The sequence below is a fragment of the Populus alba genome, chromosome 8 (genome assembly GCF_005239225.2).
Source record: "Populus alba chromosome 8, ASM523922v2, whole genome shotgun sequence".
NCBI classification, from domain to species: domain Eukaryota; kingdom Viridiplantae; phylum Streptophyta; class Magnoliopsida; order Malpighiales; family Salicaceae; genus Populus; species Populus alba.
The window spans coordinates 13294492-13312367 of NC_133291.1; the positions used below are offsets into that span (position 1 = coordinate 13294492).

The following is a 17876-nucleotide window of genomic DNA, read 5'->3' on the forward strand; positions in this document are numbered from 1 at the left end:
TCATTGTTCGATCCACTTCTTGCTTCAAATACTTCTCTCTAATATCATGGTAGGATGGAGGCTTGAAACCTGGCCCATGCTTTGCAACCATTTCAAGTGCCTTAATAAACTCAAGGTTTTTTACACAATTAAATGGAATTGCACTAGTGTAGAAAAACCTAGCAATTTGTCGACATGTTTCTTCTTTAATATCCTTTTTTAGCAATTGATTTAGAGTTATTTATGTACTTCCACTCCTACTAGCTACTCTCTTTCCTTTGTCCTTAGAGCTAATTTCTTTTATTTCATCATCATCATCATTTCCACTATATTGATGGGCCTTTCTTTCTTTTCAATTGCCTCTAGATTTTTCACTAAAACACCCAAAATCATCTGCTTAACATTTTCTGGCACTTGTTGACATGGCTCAACATCCTTACGAGTGAAAGCCAAATGCTGTTTGAAATGAAAAATACCTCCACTAATAATTTTTTGACAATACTTGCACATAACTTTTCTAGAATTTTTATAAATATCTATACCATGCTGTCATCCCACATCAAGCCTATTACCAGAAGTATTTTTTCTAGATGCCATAAGTTTAACAATTCAAAGATCAACTCAATCAACCCTGTAATCAATCCAAACATTTTATTATTATTATAATTAATTTTGATATTAAACATCCAGCTATCAAAAAAACTAATATTGCATTCAGAAACTAATATTGAATTCATAAACATTTTAGATACTAAACATCCAGCTATCAAAAAAGAATTACCATAATACTGAATTCAAAAACTAATTAATATCAGTAAACTAGTTAACAATTTTAAGAAGTAAAACACTGAATCCAAAACACAAAATGACAGAATATAACTCATGACTTACGTTTTTCTTCTCCAAATAATTTATTTGTTGTTTGTAGTGTTTTCCTCTCTGTCCCATAAGCTCTGAAAAATAAACAAACCATTTTCAAAATCAGAACCTAGTTTGTTTTCAAAATTCAAACACTGTTATCAAAACATGCACATACTTGTTTAATAGACTTTGATATCGAAACACTGTTATCAAAACAAATTCACGAACAAATTTAACAAAACATACTCAAATCAAGCATTCATAAACAATTAGCAAACATTGTTATCACAAAATTCACAGACTTGTTTTCGATGAGAGACCCATTCACAAACCCATCAAAAAATAAAAATTCAAGCAGTTGTGTGAATTGTAAAATTCACAGTTCTCTGCAAATTCACCGTGACTGGGATTCGGTAAGAGACCCATGAGAGACCCATTCACAGACTTGTTTTTGGTGAGAAACCCATTCATAGACCCATCAAAAAATAAAAATTCAAACAGTTGTGTAAATCGTGATTGGGATTCGGTGAGAGACCCATGACACAGGGGACATGGACATGTCTGCAATTTGACAAATAAATTACTCTAGACTCTAAATCATGATGCTATTTGCAGAAGGTGAAAAAAGATAAATAGAATAACTTATGATGGCTGGTGGAGATTGGTCACTAAAGAGCCACCGCTGTTGTTATTTGAAATCTGGATCTCATGGTGGCTGGTTAAAAAGAGGGTTGGTGCTTGTTGGTGGTTGATCGATGGTTGATTGTTGGAACTTGGACGGCTGAGAGAAGGAGAACAAGGATTTAGTGACTTAAGGATTTTGATTTTTTTTCCGGTTCTGTGTTGTGTGAAAGATTGAAAAAAGATGAAGAAAGATGAAGATTTTGGTTTTATTCTGACTTCTGTGTGTGAGTCACACGGTGTGATTGTGTGTAGTGTGTATTGTGTAATAGTCAATAGGCCAATACATGCTTGACACCTGGAGTTGGAGGGAACAGTGGCGCCCAATTTTTGTTTTGTTACAAGCGCGTAAAATCAGGTGTGAAATCGTGTTTTTGTACGATTTCACCCGATTTTAACGATTTTACCCGATTTTAACTCGATTTTACCTCTTTTCGAGTTTTATGAATGATTTAGCATGCTTAGCCTATATTGACTCATAAAATCGTACGATTTTACGAGTTGAATCGCGATTTTAACAACCTTGATCAAGGTGATTGGTGTAAATTGTTTTTTAAAATGATTTTATTTAAAAATATATTAAAAAAATTATTTTTTTTTATTTTTTTAAATTTTTGTTATAAGTATATTAAAATATTAAAAAAAATATTAATTTGATATAAAATATACTTTTAAAACGTATTTAAAAGCAAAAAGTTATATACTCAAGAATTTTTTATAATGTTGTTGATCATTTTTTTTCCTTTTGGGTTTTGAAATTTAGCAGTATTTTAATTATGACTTTCTACCATTATAATAGTGTTTGACATTGTAATAATTGTTCTTTTTTAAAGTGTTTTTCGCATGAAAATATATTAAAATAATATATTTTTTATTTTTTAAAATATATTTTTTTACACCAGTATATTAAAACAATTCAAAATACTAAAAAAACATTAATTAAAAAATTAAAATTTTTAAAAAATACAATGCCACGGAAAAAACAAACACCTTTTAAAACCAAAACGTTTGATTTGTTGATTATAGGATATTTACTTAAAATAAGAGAATTTAAAAACTCTTTGCTCTTCGCAATATAAATATAATGTAATATTTGAAGTCAAGCGGTTGAACAAGCAAGGAGTTCACCAAATTTCACCAGACCAAACTCTTGATGTTTTTTTTTATATATATTTTATTTATTCAAGCAATTATAATTAAGCAGGACCTTGAACAACCATGAATTAATTACCCATTTAATCAAAATTCATAAATTTGGACTACAAGTTTGCAAGATGCGTAGAAAATTACATTTTAAAGCAATACACGGACTGAGTCTAGCGTTTAAGAAAAAATTAAGAGGACTATCTTATCAATTTATTTTCTTTCCAAGAACACAGGAGCAAGCGATAAATACACTAAAAAATCAATAAAAACAGTAGTCTCTAACTTAATCCCTGTATTCTTAAGAAACTACTGAATGAGTCCCTTAAGCTGAAAAATCTCACATTTCATTTTTTTTTTTAAAATACTTTATAAAGCAATCATACACTTGAACACGAGATAGTCATTCAGCAGCAGCTGGTAACGAGCACTGCGCTTGCAATGCAGTAGGATAGCACTGCGAGCAAGAAAGGTTGACGAAGACTGTAAATTAAGAACAATACACAGATCCCTCTAGCATTTTCATTTCTCATTGAGCTTCTCTGCTATCAGGTGAACGGGTGATGACCCCGGAGGGGCTGAGGTTTCTCTGCCTCTTCAACAGATTCGCTATCATAATATATATATTCATCATCACTGTACACGCATCTTCACAAAGTTTCCACCAAGAGAATCATCATCTTAGAATGCTGAGATTGAGTTACTGGTATACTATCTTCACAAGACATAACTAAAGCAGGGCAGGAGTGTTCTGTGGCATGCGAAATGCTCTTGAGCTCCTCTACTTTTCTCAAAAGAGCATCGGGACCCAGATCAATCTCATCTAGCAAAATTGCCTTGTTTTACTCAAGTGTATGCTTCCACTAAGACATCATTTCTGGGTTCATGATGTTTTATACAAATAATATTTCTATTTTCTTATGAGCAATGATGGGCGTAACCAAGCAATAATTTTAAATGAATAAAAATAACGTAAGGGTGAATTACCAATAACACCATTGACATTCGATATGCATAGCTAGCCTAGGAATGCCAGACAATCATGGATTTGTCATAGTTGGCCTTGCAAGGATGTTAAAGGGCAGGTAATTAAGACAGGGTCAAGCCTAATAAAATATATAGTCGCGCATGATGATCAACATGATGAAAATTAAACCCATAATTTTTTAATGTTGGACCTGTACTGTGCTTAAATTTTATCAAGATATTCTATACATCTAGCTATAATCTAAGACTTTCAAATTAAGTTTAAAAAATGAATTAAAATGTTTGCTATTTTTTTTTGTAATAATAATGACAGGTGTACAATAATAAGAGCTTCTTTGTTCCTGCGATTAAAATAATCAAACTTTTCTTCGCTTCAAAAACTTCAGACTCCATCTGCTAGAACTCAAGTGCAAGCAGCGCATGAACAAGTCAACAAAAGAAGAAGTCAACAACAAAGGGAGAATTGAAGGAAAGGGAACTGACAAAGTAGATGCGAGGCATTAAGGGAGGGGTGAAGGGTAAATAAAGGGGATGGGAAGTGACATGAACACAGGGAGAGCAGAAAGTGGAAGCGAACCCTTCTCATTGTCAATTATCCTTACCCTCTCTTAGCAAAGACAAATACTAAGATGCCTCCTTTCCATCTCCGTATGCTCTTCTAGAGATCTACCCTTCTTCCTTAATGGTAAAACTTGATGTGATGCACTTTCGCTCTCTCTCATGAATGACAGAGTTGTTCAGACAGGCAGGCAGGTGGAGTAAATAACAAAGAAAACAACACATGAAACAAAAAGGCACTGTCCGAAATTCAGATATCACGTTGAAGTTTTCAAGGGTTGTTTGAAGTCAATAAAAGTATGAGATGGGAATTATTTAAATTAAATAATTAATTGGGTGGTCAGTATATATATATCTGTTGGAATATTGCCAATTATGTTGACATTATCAAAGAAGGAGGCTTGTTGGTGGATCCAGTGTAGTTGATCCTATGTGCAACCGGATCTGAGATTGAATCTGAGTCGTTGATCAGACCAGAATTGTTTTGATCAAATCTTAGCCGTCTGAAGTGCGATTTGGACGATTCAAGACATGTTTCTAGCTAATTTGATCATTCCGGATGCAATGGTATGGTCCGATCTTTGAGATTTGAGACCGAAAATGACAGTGGTGAATTATTAAAGAGAGATTGCCCGATCAGGAGGCATCTAAAGGTCATCATGGTGGTCGATGGAGATGAAGAAGAAGAAGGTGCACATGTTTACCCAATTATATGTGCCAAACTATGAGCCATGATAAGAGCCCTAGTTTAGACCGTCGCATAACGACAAACGGAGACACCTTAGAGAAGGTGTGAGAGCCATGAAAGGAGCTCATTTCAGAACGCTCCAGAGAGCGTGTGCTGAAGAAGCAAGATGACAATTGCCCACATAAATGGCAAAGGGGGTGATTGTTGGAATATTGCCAATTATGTTGACATTGTCAAAGAAGGAGGCTTGTTGGTGGCAACCACCAACCTTGACTTTGGTAGCCACCATTGTTGAAGAAGAGAAGAAGTTGGCAGCCACCTTTGTTGAAGAAGAGAAGAAACTGCATTTCTTGTCCAACAAGGACTTGATAAGAAAAAGGAGGACATATGGTATCTAGATACTGGAGCCAGCAATCACATGTGCGGCTACCGAGAGTTATTTAGTAATCTAGATGAGACCAAGCAAGGTCTAGTTACTTTTGGAGATACCACAAAGGTTCCATTCAAAGGTAAAGGCAACATCCCAGTCAAGATGAAGAATGGCGATTCCAGCTACATCGCCGATGTGTATTATGTCCCAGCCATAAAACAGAACCTACTCAGTTTAGGTCAACTTTTGGAGAGAGGCTATACTTTTTACTCGGAGAATTGTCATCTAGCAATTAGAGACAACAATTGGAGATTAATGGCCTACGTGAAAATGTCCAAGAATAGGATGTTTCCTTTAAACATCCAGTATGATGCAGCAAGGTGTTTGAGTGCCATCACCAACAGTGAAGAATGGCTTTGGCACCTGAGGCTTGGACATCTGAATTTCACGAGTTTGAAGATGCTAGCAAGCAAGAAGATGGTCAAAGGTTTGCCTCACATTGATCATCCAGAAGAAGTCTGTGAGAGTTGTGTCCTCAGCAAACATCACAGATCCAGTTTTGCTAAAGAAGTCAACTGGAGAGCAAAGAGGCCACTGGAGTTAGTACACACAGATGTGTGTGGCCCAATAACGCCTATGTCGACTGGACAAAATAGGTACTTCCTCACTTTTACTGATGATTTTAGTAGAAAGCTCGATGATAAGAGCGAGAAATGCATCTTTGTCGGATATGGTGAAAGAAGGATGGGATACAGACTGTATAATCCCATCACGAAGAAGGTGATTACAAGTAGAGATGTTATCTTTGAAGAAGATAAATCTTGGGCATGGAATGATGATCAAGAAGCAGTCAGATGGATCAACACTGATTTGATCCTTGAAGGTGAAGAAGTCCCAACAGTACTTATAGAAGAACTGTTTATACCAGCAGCTGAACCACAAAGTCCGGCACACAGTTTCCCTGTATTCAACAGGAGGAACACACCAGGAGCATCATCATCAACACCACCATCAGCATCCTCGTCAGAAGGACCAAGAAAGATGCGGAATCTTGAAGAGTTGTATGATACCACTCAGGTCATGGAAGATACAACTCTGTTTTGTTTCCATGCAGATAAGGACCCACCAGAAAAGAAGAAAGCAATAGGTGTCAAAAGGGTCTACAAGCAGAGAGAAGGCATTGAAGAGAGAAGTGTTCATGCTTGGCATGATATCTCTCGATTGAGTTTAAAGGGGAGATTTGTTGAATAATTAAACTCAATCCAGAAGGTTCCAGTCAAGGAAGGCAACCAGCCACCAGCCACCGACCACCGACCAGCCGCCAGCCACCAGCCGCAGCCGCCAGCCGCCTTCACACCGCCGGTCAACAGCCGCCTTCACACCTGGAACAGTAGATTTTTCGTATTCTGATTTTGTCTATAAATAGAGTGCCCAGCTTGTGTTTATTTGTGTGGAGAGAATTGAGAGGAACACTAGTAAAAGAAAGAGAGAGAGAGGGCGTGTAATTGTTAAGCTTTTGTGTTGTATTTGTAAGATTCGGTTTTGTGTAATAAAACAGTGTGTTTTATCCCCTCTGAGTGTTTCAAAGCCACCACCAGTGGTTTCTCCCACCAACAATATCTATATCGGTTACATAGTTATCACGGTTTTTTTTTTTTTAATAATTAACTCGGGTTATAACCATGTCTGGGACGGGTTTTGAGTCAATCCACCAGACCGGTTCGAGTTTTATTAGTATCTGTTAAATGCCTGCCTTGGGAGAGTACGTTATTTAAGCATACTGAGAGTATACACGTACTTCCTTACGTTGTCATACGTACATTATATATAAACCTGTCTAAAGCCTATAAATTCTTCCCATCTATCAGAAGACTCCATGCAGTTCTCACAGAGACACAGGCGCAGCTAGCAGACACACAAGATCATCCGCAACACAAGCACCTAGCTACCTCTCGAGTTTCGTATAAATTAAAATGTCAACATTGAACCATCTCTTTGATCTTCCGGATCAGATTTGCTACGTACAATGTGGTTTTTGCACCACCGTTTTACTCGTAATACACTACAGCTTCGTAGAGCTTCACAAGATTAATGTGCAGTTCAACTTTAATTATTTTGTGTTTTTTGTTTTCTCTCGAATGTTGTAGGTAAGCGTTCCATGCAGCAGCTTATCCACGGTGGTGACTGTGATATGTGGACACTGCACCAGCCTCTTCTCTGTCAACATGAAGAAATTCTCTTTTCTCCCTTTCAATCTTTCAACTCCTCTCAGCAATGAGGATGAGGTTTCAATTAACACACACACAAACACATATTAGTTGTTTTTTATTTTCTTTTTCCAGAAAAATTATAACTATTAACTAGCTTAATTTATTAGCTAGCATATATATTGAGGTTCTTGGTGTTCAGTAGAGATAAATCATTGAACTTAATTTTTCTTCTCTTCCCTTCAGCAAAAAGAACAGCTTCGTCCAGAAGTCAATGCCCAAAAAGGCTTAGAAATGCAAAATTCGTTCATGGCGATCTCTTCTAATAATGATGAAGATGACAGAATCAATCAAGTGAATCGTGTCATTAATAAACGTAAGTTTATCAAATTTATCTAGCCAGATTATAGTCAATGATAGGGCAAAATCATGTAAATTAACTCTTTTTGGAGCTCTAATCTACTTATTAGCTAATTGAACTAACTATTTATCTCTGTAGCCCCAGAGAAAAGACAAAGAGGACCATCGGCTTATAACCGCTTCATAAGGTAAGAAATCTTAGTTAAGATTTATAATATTAATTAGTAAATGATTTAGCGTTGGTATTACTATTTTCTTACAAAAATATATTTATCAGAGAAGAGATCAGAAGGATCAAAACTGAAAATCCAAGAATAGCTCACAAAGAAGCCTTCAGCACAGCTGCAAAAAATGTAAGTTAATCTTCTGGAATACAGATGTATTTTTGACACAATCATGCGCAGAAGCATATCGAGGGAAATGAAACAACTCAACCGATTCAATGTAACATATTGTAGTTTAATTCAAATCGATCATGTTTAACTCTTTTCAGTGGGCCCATTCACCCCTTGTTCACTACTGCAAAGATATTGATGGAGAGAGCAGTGGGTTGGAAGACGAGAACGGCTCATGGTCCGGTGATGCAGCTGATCAGGTACGTACGTAAGTCATGAGCTATCTAGTGAACACATCATATATGCTTATAGAGTAGCACTCTACCTGGAATACTTTCTCTTTCTAAATTCTAATAATGAAATTGTGCAGTATACGGATGGCTCAGGGAAATTTTATGAGGCTGATAATGATTGTTAAGCAAAAAATAAAAAAGAAGGAGAAAAACATTTTAATTCTTCAATTGATACATTCCAAATCTAGTCACTTTCTAGCTAGTTAATTTCTCCAACTTACTACTACATCTAAAATTTATGAAATAGCCTTATGGGGTAATCTTGAACGCACTGTAAAGCCTTCTGTAACACTTGATGTTTGTAGTAATTTGAGCTACTGAAGTGGATGCATGACTTTCTGTTCTGAAAAGTTTCAGGTCAACGTAGAAAGCAAAGGTTTACATGAAAGAAAGGTTCCAAGGCATTCCATGTGGACAAACACTCCCTTTGAGTGATCAAGACTCGTATAAACCAGCAAAAGAAGAGAATTGTTTCTGTTTTAGGGTTTGGGTTGGGTCAAATCTTATGTCCATTTAGGGTAGATGCTCTCGGGAATAAGATTCACTGCAAGTTGTGAAAGACTGTCTAACTACAAGAAACTTAAAGTTTTCAAGGTGTTTAACGATGAATGCATGTCCTGTCGCAAAGACAAAAGTAAACTCTGTTGAATTTTGACCTAGCTGGCTCTCTCTCTATATATAACTCCTATATGCTCATCAGTCATCACCTACCTCTTGTCACGTTGGGACTGGTCGAAAGCTTTTTCCAAAGTTATAATACCCCCTTGGTATCGAATCCAAAAATTAAATCCCTTTTAGCCATTAGCGATTAATAAATAACATACATGAGAATCTTCAAGCCATCTTTTGTATTTGGAAATCATTTAAGTATTAAGATAAAGAAACATGTATATGTGATGTTTAAAGCTTCGTATTTTGGAATGACTTAATTATAATTAACATGAACTTAGGAAAATTACGTTAAATATGTTCATTTTGTTATAAGGAAAAAGTAAGATTTTTAGATTGTTTTTTTATAGGGTTTCTAACAATTATATATATTCAAGCAAATTTAAGTAAAATAATATCTATACAAAGTAAAAAGATTTATTTATAAAGAAAAGCCCGATTAGGTTGTTTTATATGTTTTTTTTTATATATATAATTGAATATATTAATAAATAACAAAAATAAAAGTGACAATATCCAATTGGGCTATGGGACGAATGGAGCAGTACTCATCAAATATCACTATATATATGTATTAGTAAAACTGAATAAAAATTAAATCGAATAAAGTAAAATGAGATTAGGGATCGGATTTATCAGATGGAATTATCATACCACATGTGTTTAGATATGAGTCCAAGCACAATATATTTAGTTTTTTCAAAGATATTGTTCATATGAGTCAAAAGATGTTGGTTTTTTAATTTTATATGTAAACTCTTTTAGGAATATATATATATATATATATTATAGAGAAAAAAGTAAAACTGTTTTCGAAAGAAGGAATATATTTTATGTTTTTTGCTTTTTATTTCATAATGCTGCGTATTGGATTTTTTTTTATATACTGGTATGAATTTATTAAGAAATAGGGAGCTTAATATAATTCCTCCATATTCATGATAGAAAAAATAAAGCCTTTTTTCGATAGATTTATGAATAAAACAACCGCTCGGCTTTTGGGCAAAAAATTTATATCTGACTGCAAGTTAAACATTCTGATGCAAACTCAAACAAAGCACTGAACTATTATCTAATTACTGCGTTTTTACTTAAAAAAGAAAAAACATCCAATCCATGTATTTTAAATTTAACTAAAACTTAGTCCTTTTGTAAGTTTAATTTTCTATGACATTTTAATTTTTTTTTTCTAAATTATATATACTCATAAAGTTAATTCCCAATATGACCTAATACATCTAAAAACAAAAGGTGCACTTAAAAAGAGCAAATTGAGAATTTATGAATTCATAATGCTGCGTATTGGATTTGTTTTTTTTTTTTTTTTTTTAGCATTTGTTTATCACTAGGACTGGTATAATATGAGAACGTGTAATAAGGTCAAGAGAAAAAAAAAAAAAAAACAAGTTTCTATAAAATAGATTAAAAAAACTTACCAAATGCTAAATATATAAAAACTTAAATAAATTTTTATATCGTTTTCAACAGAAATTATACCCTCAGAAGCGCGGGTGCACAACTAGTTTAATGTGGGATTAGAAGCATTAATGGCTTCTTGAAAAAGAACAGAGAAGATAAAACATTAATAGCTAGCTGCCCTTGTAAGTATATATCCAAGACTTTCTTGTACCTATTTGATCACATTTATGTCTGAGGGCATGTACTGTCCAAAACCTAGTTATAATTCATCATAAATATTGCTTTTCTACCCGTGTTCCTCCTGATAATGAAGTATTTGCAAGTCCCACCACCACCACCACAACCACCACCTTTAATTTTATATTTTCCTTGTCAATCTCAGCACCTTCGATTATATATGCCCCTGCCTGAAAATCATAAATACGAGTTGATAATAATCAGCAATCTTATTAGCACCATACACTTGCAGATGTAAGTTTTATGGTTTCTATAGCTAGCTTGTTTATCAAAAAATGGGGTTTATGGTTTCGTGCATTTCATACCAGCTCAGTATATTTATACATACCCATGACATCTAGCTAGCTAGAATACATGAGTCCTTAATTCTCGTCCATATTTATAATTTTGTGGAATTAGTGCATTTCTTAAAGTGACTTGTAAATCTTGGGGTTTGCTCTTACTTGTGAAAGGCCTCGGATGAACTGAATGGAAGTATGCTTGAAAGAAGTCCCTATTCTCCTTCTGTAGTTCTCTCCACACTGCAAGCAACAAGTCCACTATATTAGGCACTAAAGAAGTCCACACTATCGTCCCTTACTCGTAAAAATCAGTGAGATCAAGTGACCTGTAAGTGTAACAATTGGCCGAATGTTAGCATGCTTATATAGTGCCTTTATGCATTGATCTCTACTCATTTGAAGGAGCAAACATCTCTCTATAAGATGTTGAACCTGTTATATACATGTCAGTCGAAAGAAAAAAAAGCGTGTGAGAATGTACATGTAAAAACTAGAACATGGAAGCTTTCACCATGCCAGCATATTATATATGTACATGGGAGCTAGCCGGGGTGAGGGGATCGATCCCATGGCCGACTTACCATCCTAATGTAGCTATGTGGGTGGCAACGCAGACAGGGAAGCAGATGCCGGTGGCCTTCATGATACATATTCTCCTAGCTAGACTTGACAGAAAGGAAACTAAAGAAGAAAACAAAGACTGTGAAGATAAAGAACTATAGGACAACAAACAATATGCAAAAAGTGCAAGGGAAAGAAAGCATGATATTTAGAGGTTTCTATATCACATAAAGTACTTATAAAGAGAGTGACTGTTATCCATAGATATCTAAATGAAGGGCCAAAAAAGCACAAGAAATCCAAACGATAGATTCACCTCATCCTCAGCTGTCCCTCTGCTAACCTCATATTCAGAAGACAATAGAATTGATTGTTTTTGAAGACTTGAAACGTGTTTTGATGATGCAAGTTTCGTGGCCTAGCTCATAGCCACTTGATGTTAAAGAATTCAAGCACCTCTTTGCACCCATACCATCCCATGGCTGCCTATTCTTGGTCCTACATTCTTCAAGTGACAAACGTGGCAGGCTAGTAAAAGGGCAAGGCTTTATTACACACAATAGCAGGTGCATTAATTATTGCACCTGTTATCATGCTGGGAGTGGGCTTTTGTCGTTTATAGCTTCGTTCGATCAAAACTAACCAATAAACTAATTTTGATACGTAGTTTTGAAATGAATTTCACATCAATGGATCATTGCCACCCTGTTAATCTGTCCATCTTTGTCAAAATAATCCATTTACAGCATCCAACCTCTCCATCAACCGAATTCTTATCCTGATCGTTTGCTGTTCCAACAGGCCAGTAGCCATTTCAAAACTATAAATATTAAGCAAAACCCTAATCATTTTCCAGTAGACCAAGCTCTGATATATCAGTTCAGTAGAACCCAGTTCAACAAAAGCTTAACCAAGCAATCCACTTCCCTTAACAAAGGACCGAGTCAAACTAATTACCATTTCTGAACTGGTCGACTGTTTCTGAACTAATTGACTGATTCATTTAATTTAATCAATCAACCAATGGATCGATTCCTCTATTCTCTAGAAAAAACAGAAATCAAGTTTAATTTTCAACACCCCCTCTTAAACTTGATTTCTTCATAACTCCCAACAAATCTCTAATCTTAGTAAAAACATTATATTTGAGTGGCTTTGTGAAATATTCGCCACTTGATATTGTGTCTTTATATACTTAATTTCAACTTCTTTGTTTGTAATGAAATCTTTTAGGTAATAAAATCTTGTGTCAAAGTGCTTACTTCTGTAATGAAAAACTGGATTTTTAGTTAAAGCAATTACTGATGAGTAATCCACATAAATCTTCGTAGACTGAATTATGGCTTTCATAATTTTTTTCAATAATTTTCTTAGCCACATGGAATGACAAATACATGCCTTAGTAGCTACATATTCAGTTTTACATGTTGATAAAATGACTATAGATTGCTTTTTTGAACTACATGTGAATATTATGTCTCTCATGTAGAAAACAAAACCAGTAGTGTTGTTTCTATCATCCATATCTCCAGCCCAATCACTATCATTATAACTTATAAGGTCAAAGCTATTAGAATATCCATAGAACAAGCGAAAAATCAACAATACTTTTGATATATTGAAAAATTCACTTCAAAGCTTTAAAATGTATCATAGTTGGCGTGTCCATAAACTTGCTCACAAGCCCACTACAAAAATAATATCCAAATGAGTGCATGTCAAATATCTCAAACTCCCAACTAGGCTTTTAAATGTTGAAGAGTTTAGCTTTTTCCCTTTTATTATTTTTTGACATCTTCACTCCACACTCAACTAGAGTATTCACTTTTACACAATCCTTCATTTTGAACTACTTGTGAATCTCCCTTGCAAAATTCTTTTGGCTTACAAAGATTCTATCCTCTCCTTATTTGATCTCAATTCCTAAGTAGTATATCATAAGACCAATGTTCGTCATCTCAAATTTCTTAATCATTGTTTGCTTGAAGTCTCTAATTATTTTTGAATTATTTTTCTATAAAGATCAAGTCATTTATATAAAAATATACAATAAGAGTATCACCACTCCCTTTTATCCTTTATATAGAGAGTATATTCACGAAGGCATTTAACAAATTTATTTTTTAAAAAAAAGTAGTCATCAATGCGACTATACCAAGCCTTTAGGGCTTAGTTCAATCCATACAAGGCTTTGTTCAATTTTAATACCTTGTCTTTTTATCCCTTCACTTTATAATCTATAGGTTGCTCAATATAGACCTTTTTCCCAAGAAAATCAATAAGAAAGACTAATTTGATATCCATTTGATAGATTCTCCATCTATATTGAGTAATTATGAGAATGATTAATTGAATGGCCTTCAATCTAGCAACACAACAACAAGAGCAAAAACCTCATCATATTCAATCTCATGCTTTTAACTATAGGCTTTTACCACTAACTTTGCATTGTATCTCTCAACTTTCTTTTTTTTGGCATTATTCTCTTCTTTGTAGATCAACTTGAAGCCTATTGGCTTCTTTCCACTTAGTCTAGGGACCAATTTCCATGTCATTCTTCTCAATTGATGTAATCTCCTCATCCATAACAATTCTTTATTTTGCATCTTGTATTGCTTTTTCAAACACTATAGGATCATGTATAGTAAAGTGACAATATAATGTTATATCATCATCAATAAGAGTAGTTATCTCACGTAAATCATTAAGGCTTCTCATCTTTTTTGGCTACCACTACTTGAACTTTCACTAGAAAAAGAAGATAAAAACAAAGATAGCATCATTAATTAGTGATTGTGGAGCTGTAGCTTGTTCTTGATGATTTTCATAGCTCTCTTTTTTTTCATCAAGAACCAGTAAAAAATTATATTTCTTGCCATCATCTACTTTTCAATCATATGTTCTTTCTTCATCGAACTCAACATCTCTATTAATCACCATCTTCCCTTCATTGAGGTTGTAGAGCTTATATTTTTTGGACTTTTGATCATAGCCCACAAAGATCATTCATTTTCTTTTATCATCTAGCTTGGTCCTTACTTGATCATCTACATGCACATAGTCAATGCTTCCAAATACTTTTAAGTAAGTAACAATACTTGGCTTTCTTCTATTCTATGCCTTTTGTAAACTCATGACATTCAAGCCTTTAGTAGGACACCTATTTGACAAATAAATAACACACTTTACAATTTCAATCCAAAACTCTTTAGGCATATTATTGCTTTTGAACATGCTTTTTGCCTTGTTGACGATGCTTTTATTATTTCTCTCCACCACATCATTTTATTGTGGGGATCTTGGCACCATTAAAAGTCTTTTTATACCATGTTCTTCACAAAAACTCATTAAAATTATTGGAACAGAATTCATTATTCGTTCTAAATGATTTTATAAATTATTTTTTTTTCAAGTAATGCCTTAAACTTTTTAAAATAAGTAAAAACATTATACTTTTATTTTAATAAGTATATCCAAGTTTTTATACTATAATCATCAATAAAAATAGAAAATACATATTTTTACCAAACAAACATAGTTTGATAGGACCACAAACATCTATATATATCTCTTGTAGAGATTGACTTACTCTAGATGTAAACTCCTTTGAAAAGCTCTTGAGAAATAGCTTGCCCACTAAACATCCTTCACACAAATGATTTGGATGTATAATGGATGGTAGACCCTTCAATATCTCATTTTGTGCCATCATCTTCAAGTCATCAAAGTTTTCATGCCCAAGTCTCATATGCCAAAGCCAAGTCTCATCTTTCACATGTGCTTTTAAGCATTTAGGCACATTCGTCTCTATGTTTAGAAAAAAAAACATCTTGTTCTTTATCATGGTTACCTTTGCAATCATAACTCCATGAGTATCAAGTAATGCAAGGTATGATATTTCATCTTAATCTCATAACTCTATCCAACAATTATCCCAAGCTTAATATTGTTTTTTTTACAGTAAGAATATAATAGACATCACCAATAAACTGATGACTTTCATTTTTTTAATTTTATGAGAATCATATCTTTTTCTTTGATGGAAACCTTTAAATGATTTGCAAAGGCGACATTACCTTTAATTGATACATTTAGCTCCATAAACTTGTCTCTATTTTCACACATGTAATTGCTGACACTATTTTCTAGATACCATATATTCTTTTTTGCTTGTATTTGTTCATCATGGACTAGTAATAAAGTGACATCTTTCTCATTTTCTACAATAAGATTAACATTCTCCTTAACCCTTTTGGTTGGATTCCAGCAATCCCTAACATAATGGTCTACCTTTTAACAATTGTAACATTTAACATTTTTTGGTCAAACTTGGATTTCAGATTGCCATTGTCGGTGTAATCGGTCAATCGATTTGCTTCATGCGATCAATCGGTTGACCTATTAAGACTAGCACAACCTCTTCTTTCAAATCTGCCTTTCCCTTCTTTTCCTCTACTTTGCCCATATCCTTCACCTCCTTAGGAATATCTAGAATTATCTCACATTAAAAAAAGTGTTTATGCATTCATATTTTCTTGAATTTCATTGACTCTTTCCTTATGGGCTTGTGATTTTCCTATGAGACCTTGTATTGAAAGAACATTCATATTTTGTGACTCCTCCATCATGACCACCACATTATGTAACTTCTTTTACAATGAGTGTAGGATCTTTTCTATAACATGTCTCTTCTATATTCTCTCCATATCTATTTATTTTATTATACATGACCAATACTCTTACAAAATATTCTGAAATATTCCTCAATTCAAGTATATGTAACTTTTTAAAGTCACTAAGTAGCTTTTGTAGACGTACTTTTCTTATATTATCAACTCCTTGGTTTGATTGTTGTAAAACTTTTCATGATTGCTTGACGGTGATTGCGTTTGCCATTATCTTAAAAGTGGCATCATCCAAACATTGATGGATGATTGTGAATTCTTATTGATCCTTTCTTTGTGCCTTTTGCATGGCCTTTCTTTGGGTTGAAGTCAATGTTGTTTCTTCTATGGGCTCCTCAAAGCCTTTCTTAATTGTTTCCCACACATCTTAGAAACCTAGCTAGGCTTTTACTATAATACACCAAGTTTTGCAGTTGTCCTTTGTCAAACGAGGATATTAAAGTGGGAAGTTTGGATTGGCCATGATAAACAATCAAAACAAACTCTGATACCACATACTAAAAGAAAATAAGTCTGGTATAAGATTAGAAACAATAATGTAAAGTCAAAACTCAAGAACGAAAAGAAGATTAAGAGGAAAATATATTTTTATTAAGTGTTTATCTATAAGCTCTCTTAACTATTCTCTCTCTTTTTGTGCTTCTTAATAATGATGAATTACAAGCCTTTTGTAGGCATAAAATCCTAGAAAATTAAAGGATTAAGCTAATACAAGGAAATCCTAATCTAAATAGAAATTGTATTTTGCCGACTGAACTAGTCGACAATTTCTAAACCAGATAACTAATTCTTTTAATCCAATTAGTGGACCGGTTCCTCTACTTTTAAGAAAAACCAAAAATCAAGTTTAATTTTTAACATTGATTCCACGTTATAGCATATTTGACTCTTGTTTCTTGAACCAATAATTTTTTAGACTGTCTTACTAGTCCATTTATTAATTGAATGCAAACTTGCTTGAAAGATGTATGCTTTACAGTTACTAAGAGTTATTTTTAAATTAGGAGACATTCAGGAGGCATTCAATATAACCATTTTCCACGTTTGTGTTGAAAGGCTACAATATGATAACTATTTTTGGAGGCATTGTAGACAAAACCCCAATAGAGATTTTCTTCACGTTTCTTAACGAATCTTAACTCACAATGGGTTCTTTATATGATTTTTCACTAGCAATGGGTTTTTAACGAAGAGAGAAGGAGGACAAGTAACAAAGAGAGTTTTTGAGGTTAGGAGGAAAGTTGAAAATTTTGCATGGAAAATTTTGTCTGGTAAAGGAAAGATCTAAAATACATGAGAGAGGGAATATGGGGTTTTCTATTTTTAAAAAAAATGAAACATCCAATTTATAAATATTATATTCATCAGCTTAGAAGTATTAAAAGCAAATAAATAAATTTGTCTATTTGTTTTTCCAAGAAAAAGGAAAATGTAAATTTGCTTGAAAAAGTTTCAAAATAACTATTTTGCGTCTTTGTATTTGCATGAAGCCCTTTATTATATCTCGATGAGAGTTTAATTGTTGTAAATAACATATCAAAGCCATATTCCTTTTATCCTCT

At 33.8% G+C, this 17876-nt stretch overlaps 2 protein-coding genes across 3 annotated transcripts; one reads left to right on the plus strand and one right to left on the minus strand.

The window, feature by feature from the left end:
• The first annotated feature begins 7240 nt into the window (after positions 1 to 7240).
• LOC118037781 (axial regulator YABBY 4) lies at positions 7241 to 9079 on the plus strand. The gene is made up of 7 exons (XM_035043887.2): positions 7241 to 7321; positions 7415 to 7552; positions 7721 to 7850; positions 7974 to 8022; positions 8112 to 8187; positions 8328 to 8429; positions 8820 to 9079. Exons 1-7 carry the CDS (start codon positions 7241 to 7243, stop codon positions 8895 to 8897), a joined length of 654 nt encoding a protein of 217 aa, XP_034899778.1. The 3' UTR covers positions 8898 to 9079.
• A 1484-nt stretch (positions 9080 to 10563) lies between these two features.
• Positions 10564 to 11983, minus strand: LOC118037775 (uncharacterized). 2 transcript variants are annotated; one of them, XM_073411191.1, is made up of 5 exons: positions 11946 to 11983; positions 11650 to 11749; positions 11395 to 11500; positions 11231 to 11308; positions 10564 to 10957 (listed from the first exon to the last, which is right to left on the minus strand). In XM_073411191.1, the coding sequence occupies exons 2-5, from the start codon at positions 11716 to 11718 to the stop codon at positions 10929 to 10931; spliced, it is 282 nt and encodes a 93-aa protein (XP_073267292.1). In that variant the 5' UTR covers positions 11719 to 11749; positions 11946 to 11983; the 3' UTR covers positions 10564 to 10928. The 2 variants fall into 2 exon arrangements, with proteins under 2 accessions (XP_073267292.1, XP_034899764.1); XM_035043873.2 differs by lacking the exon at positions 11946 to 11983 and having other exon boundaries at positions 11650 to 11840.
• Between the last annotated feature and the right edge of the window lie 5893 nt (positions 11984 to 17876).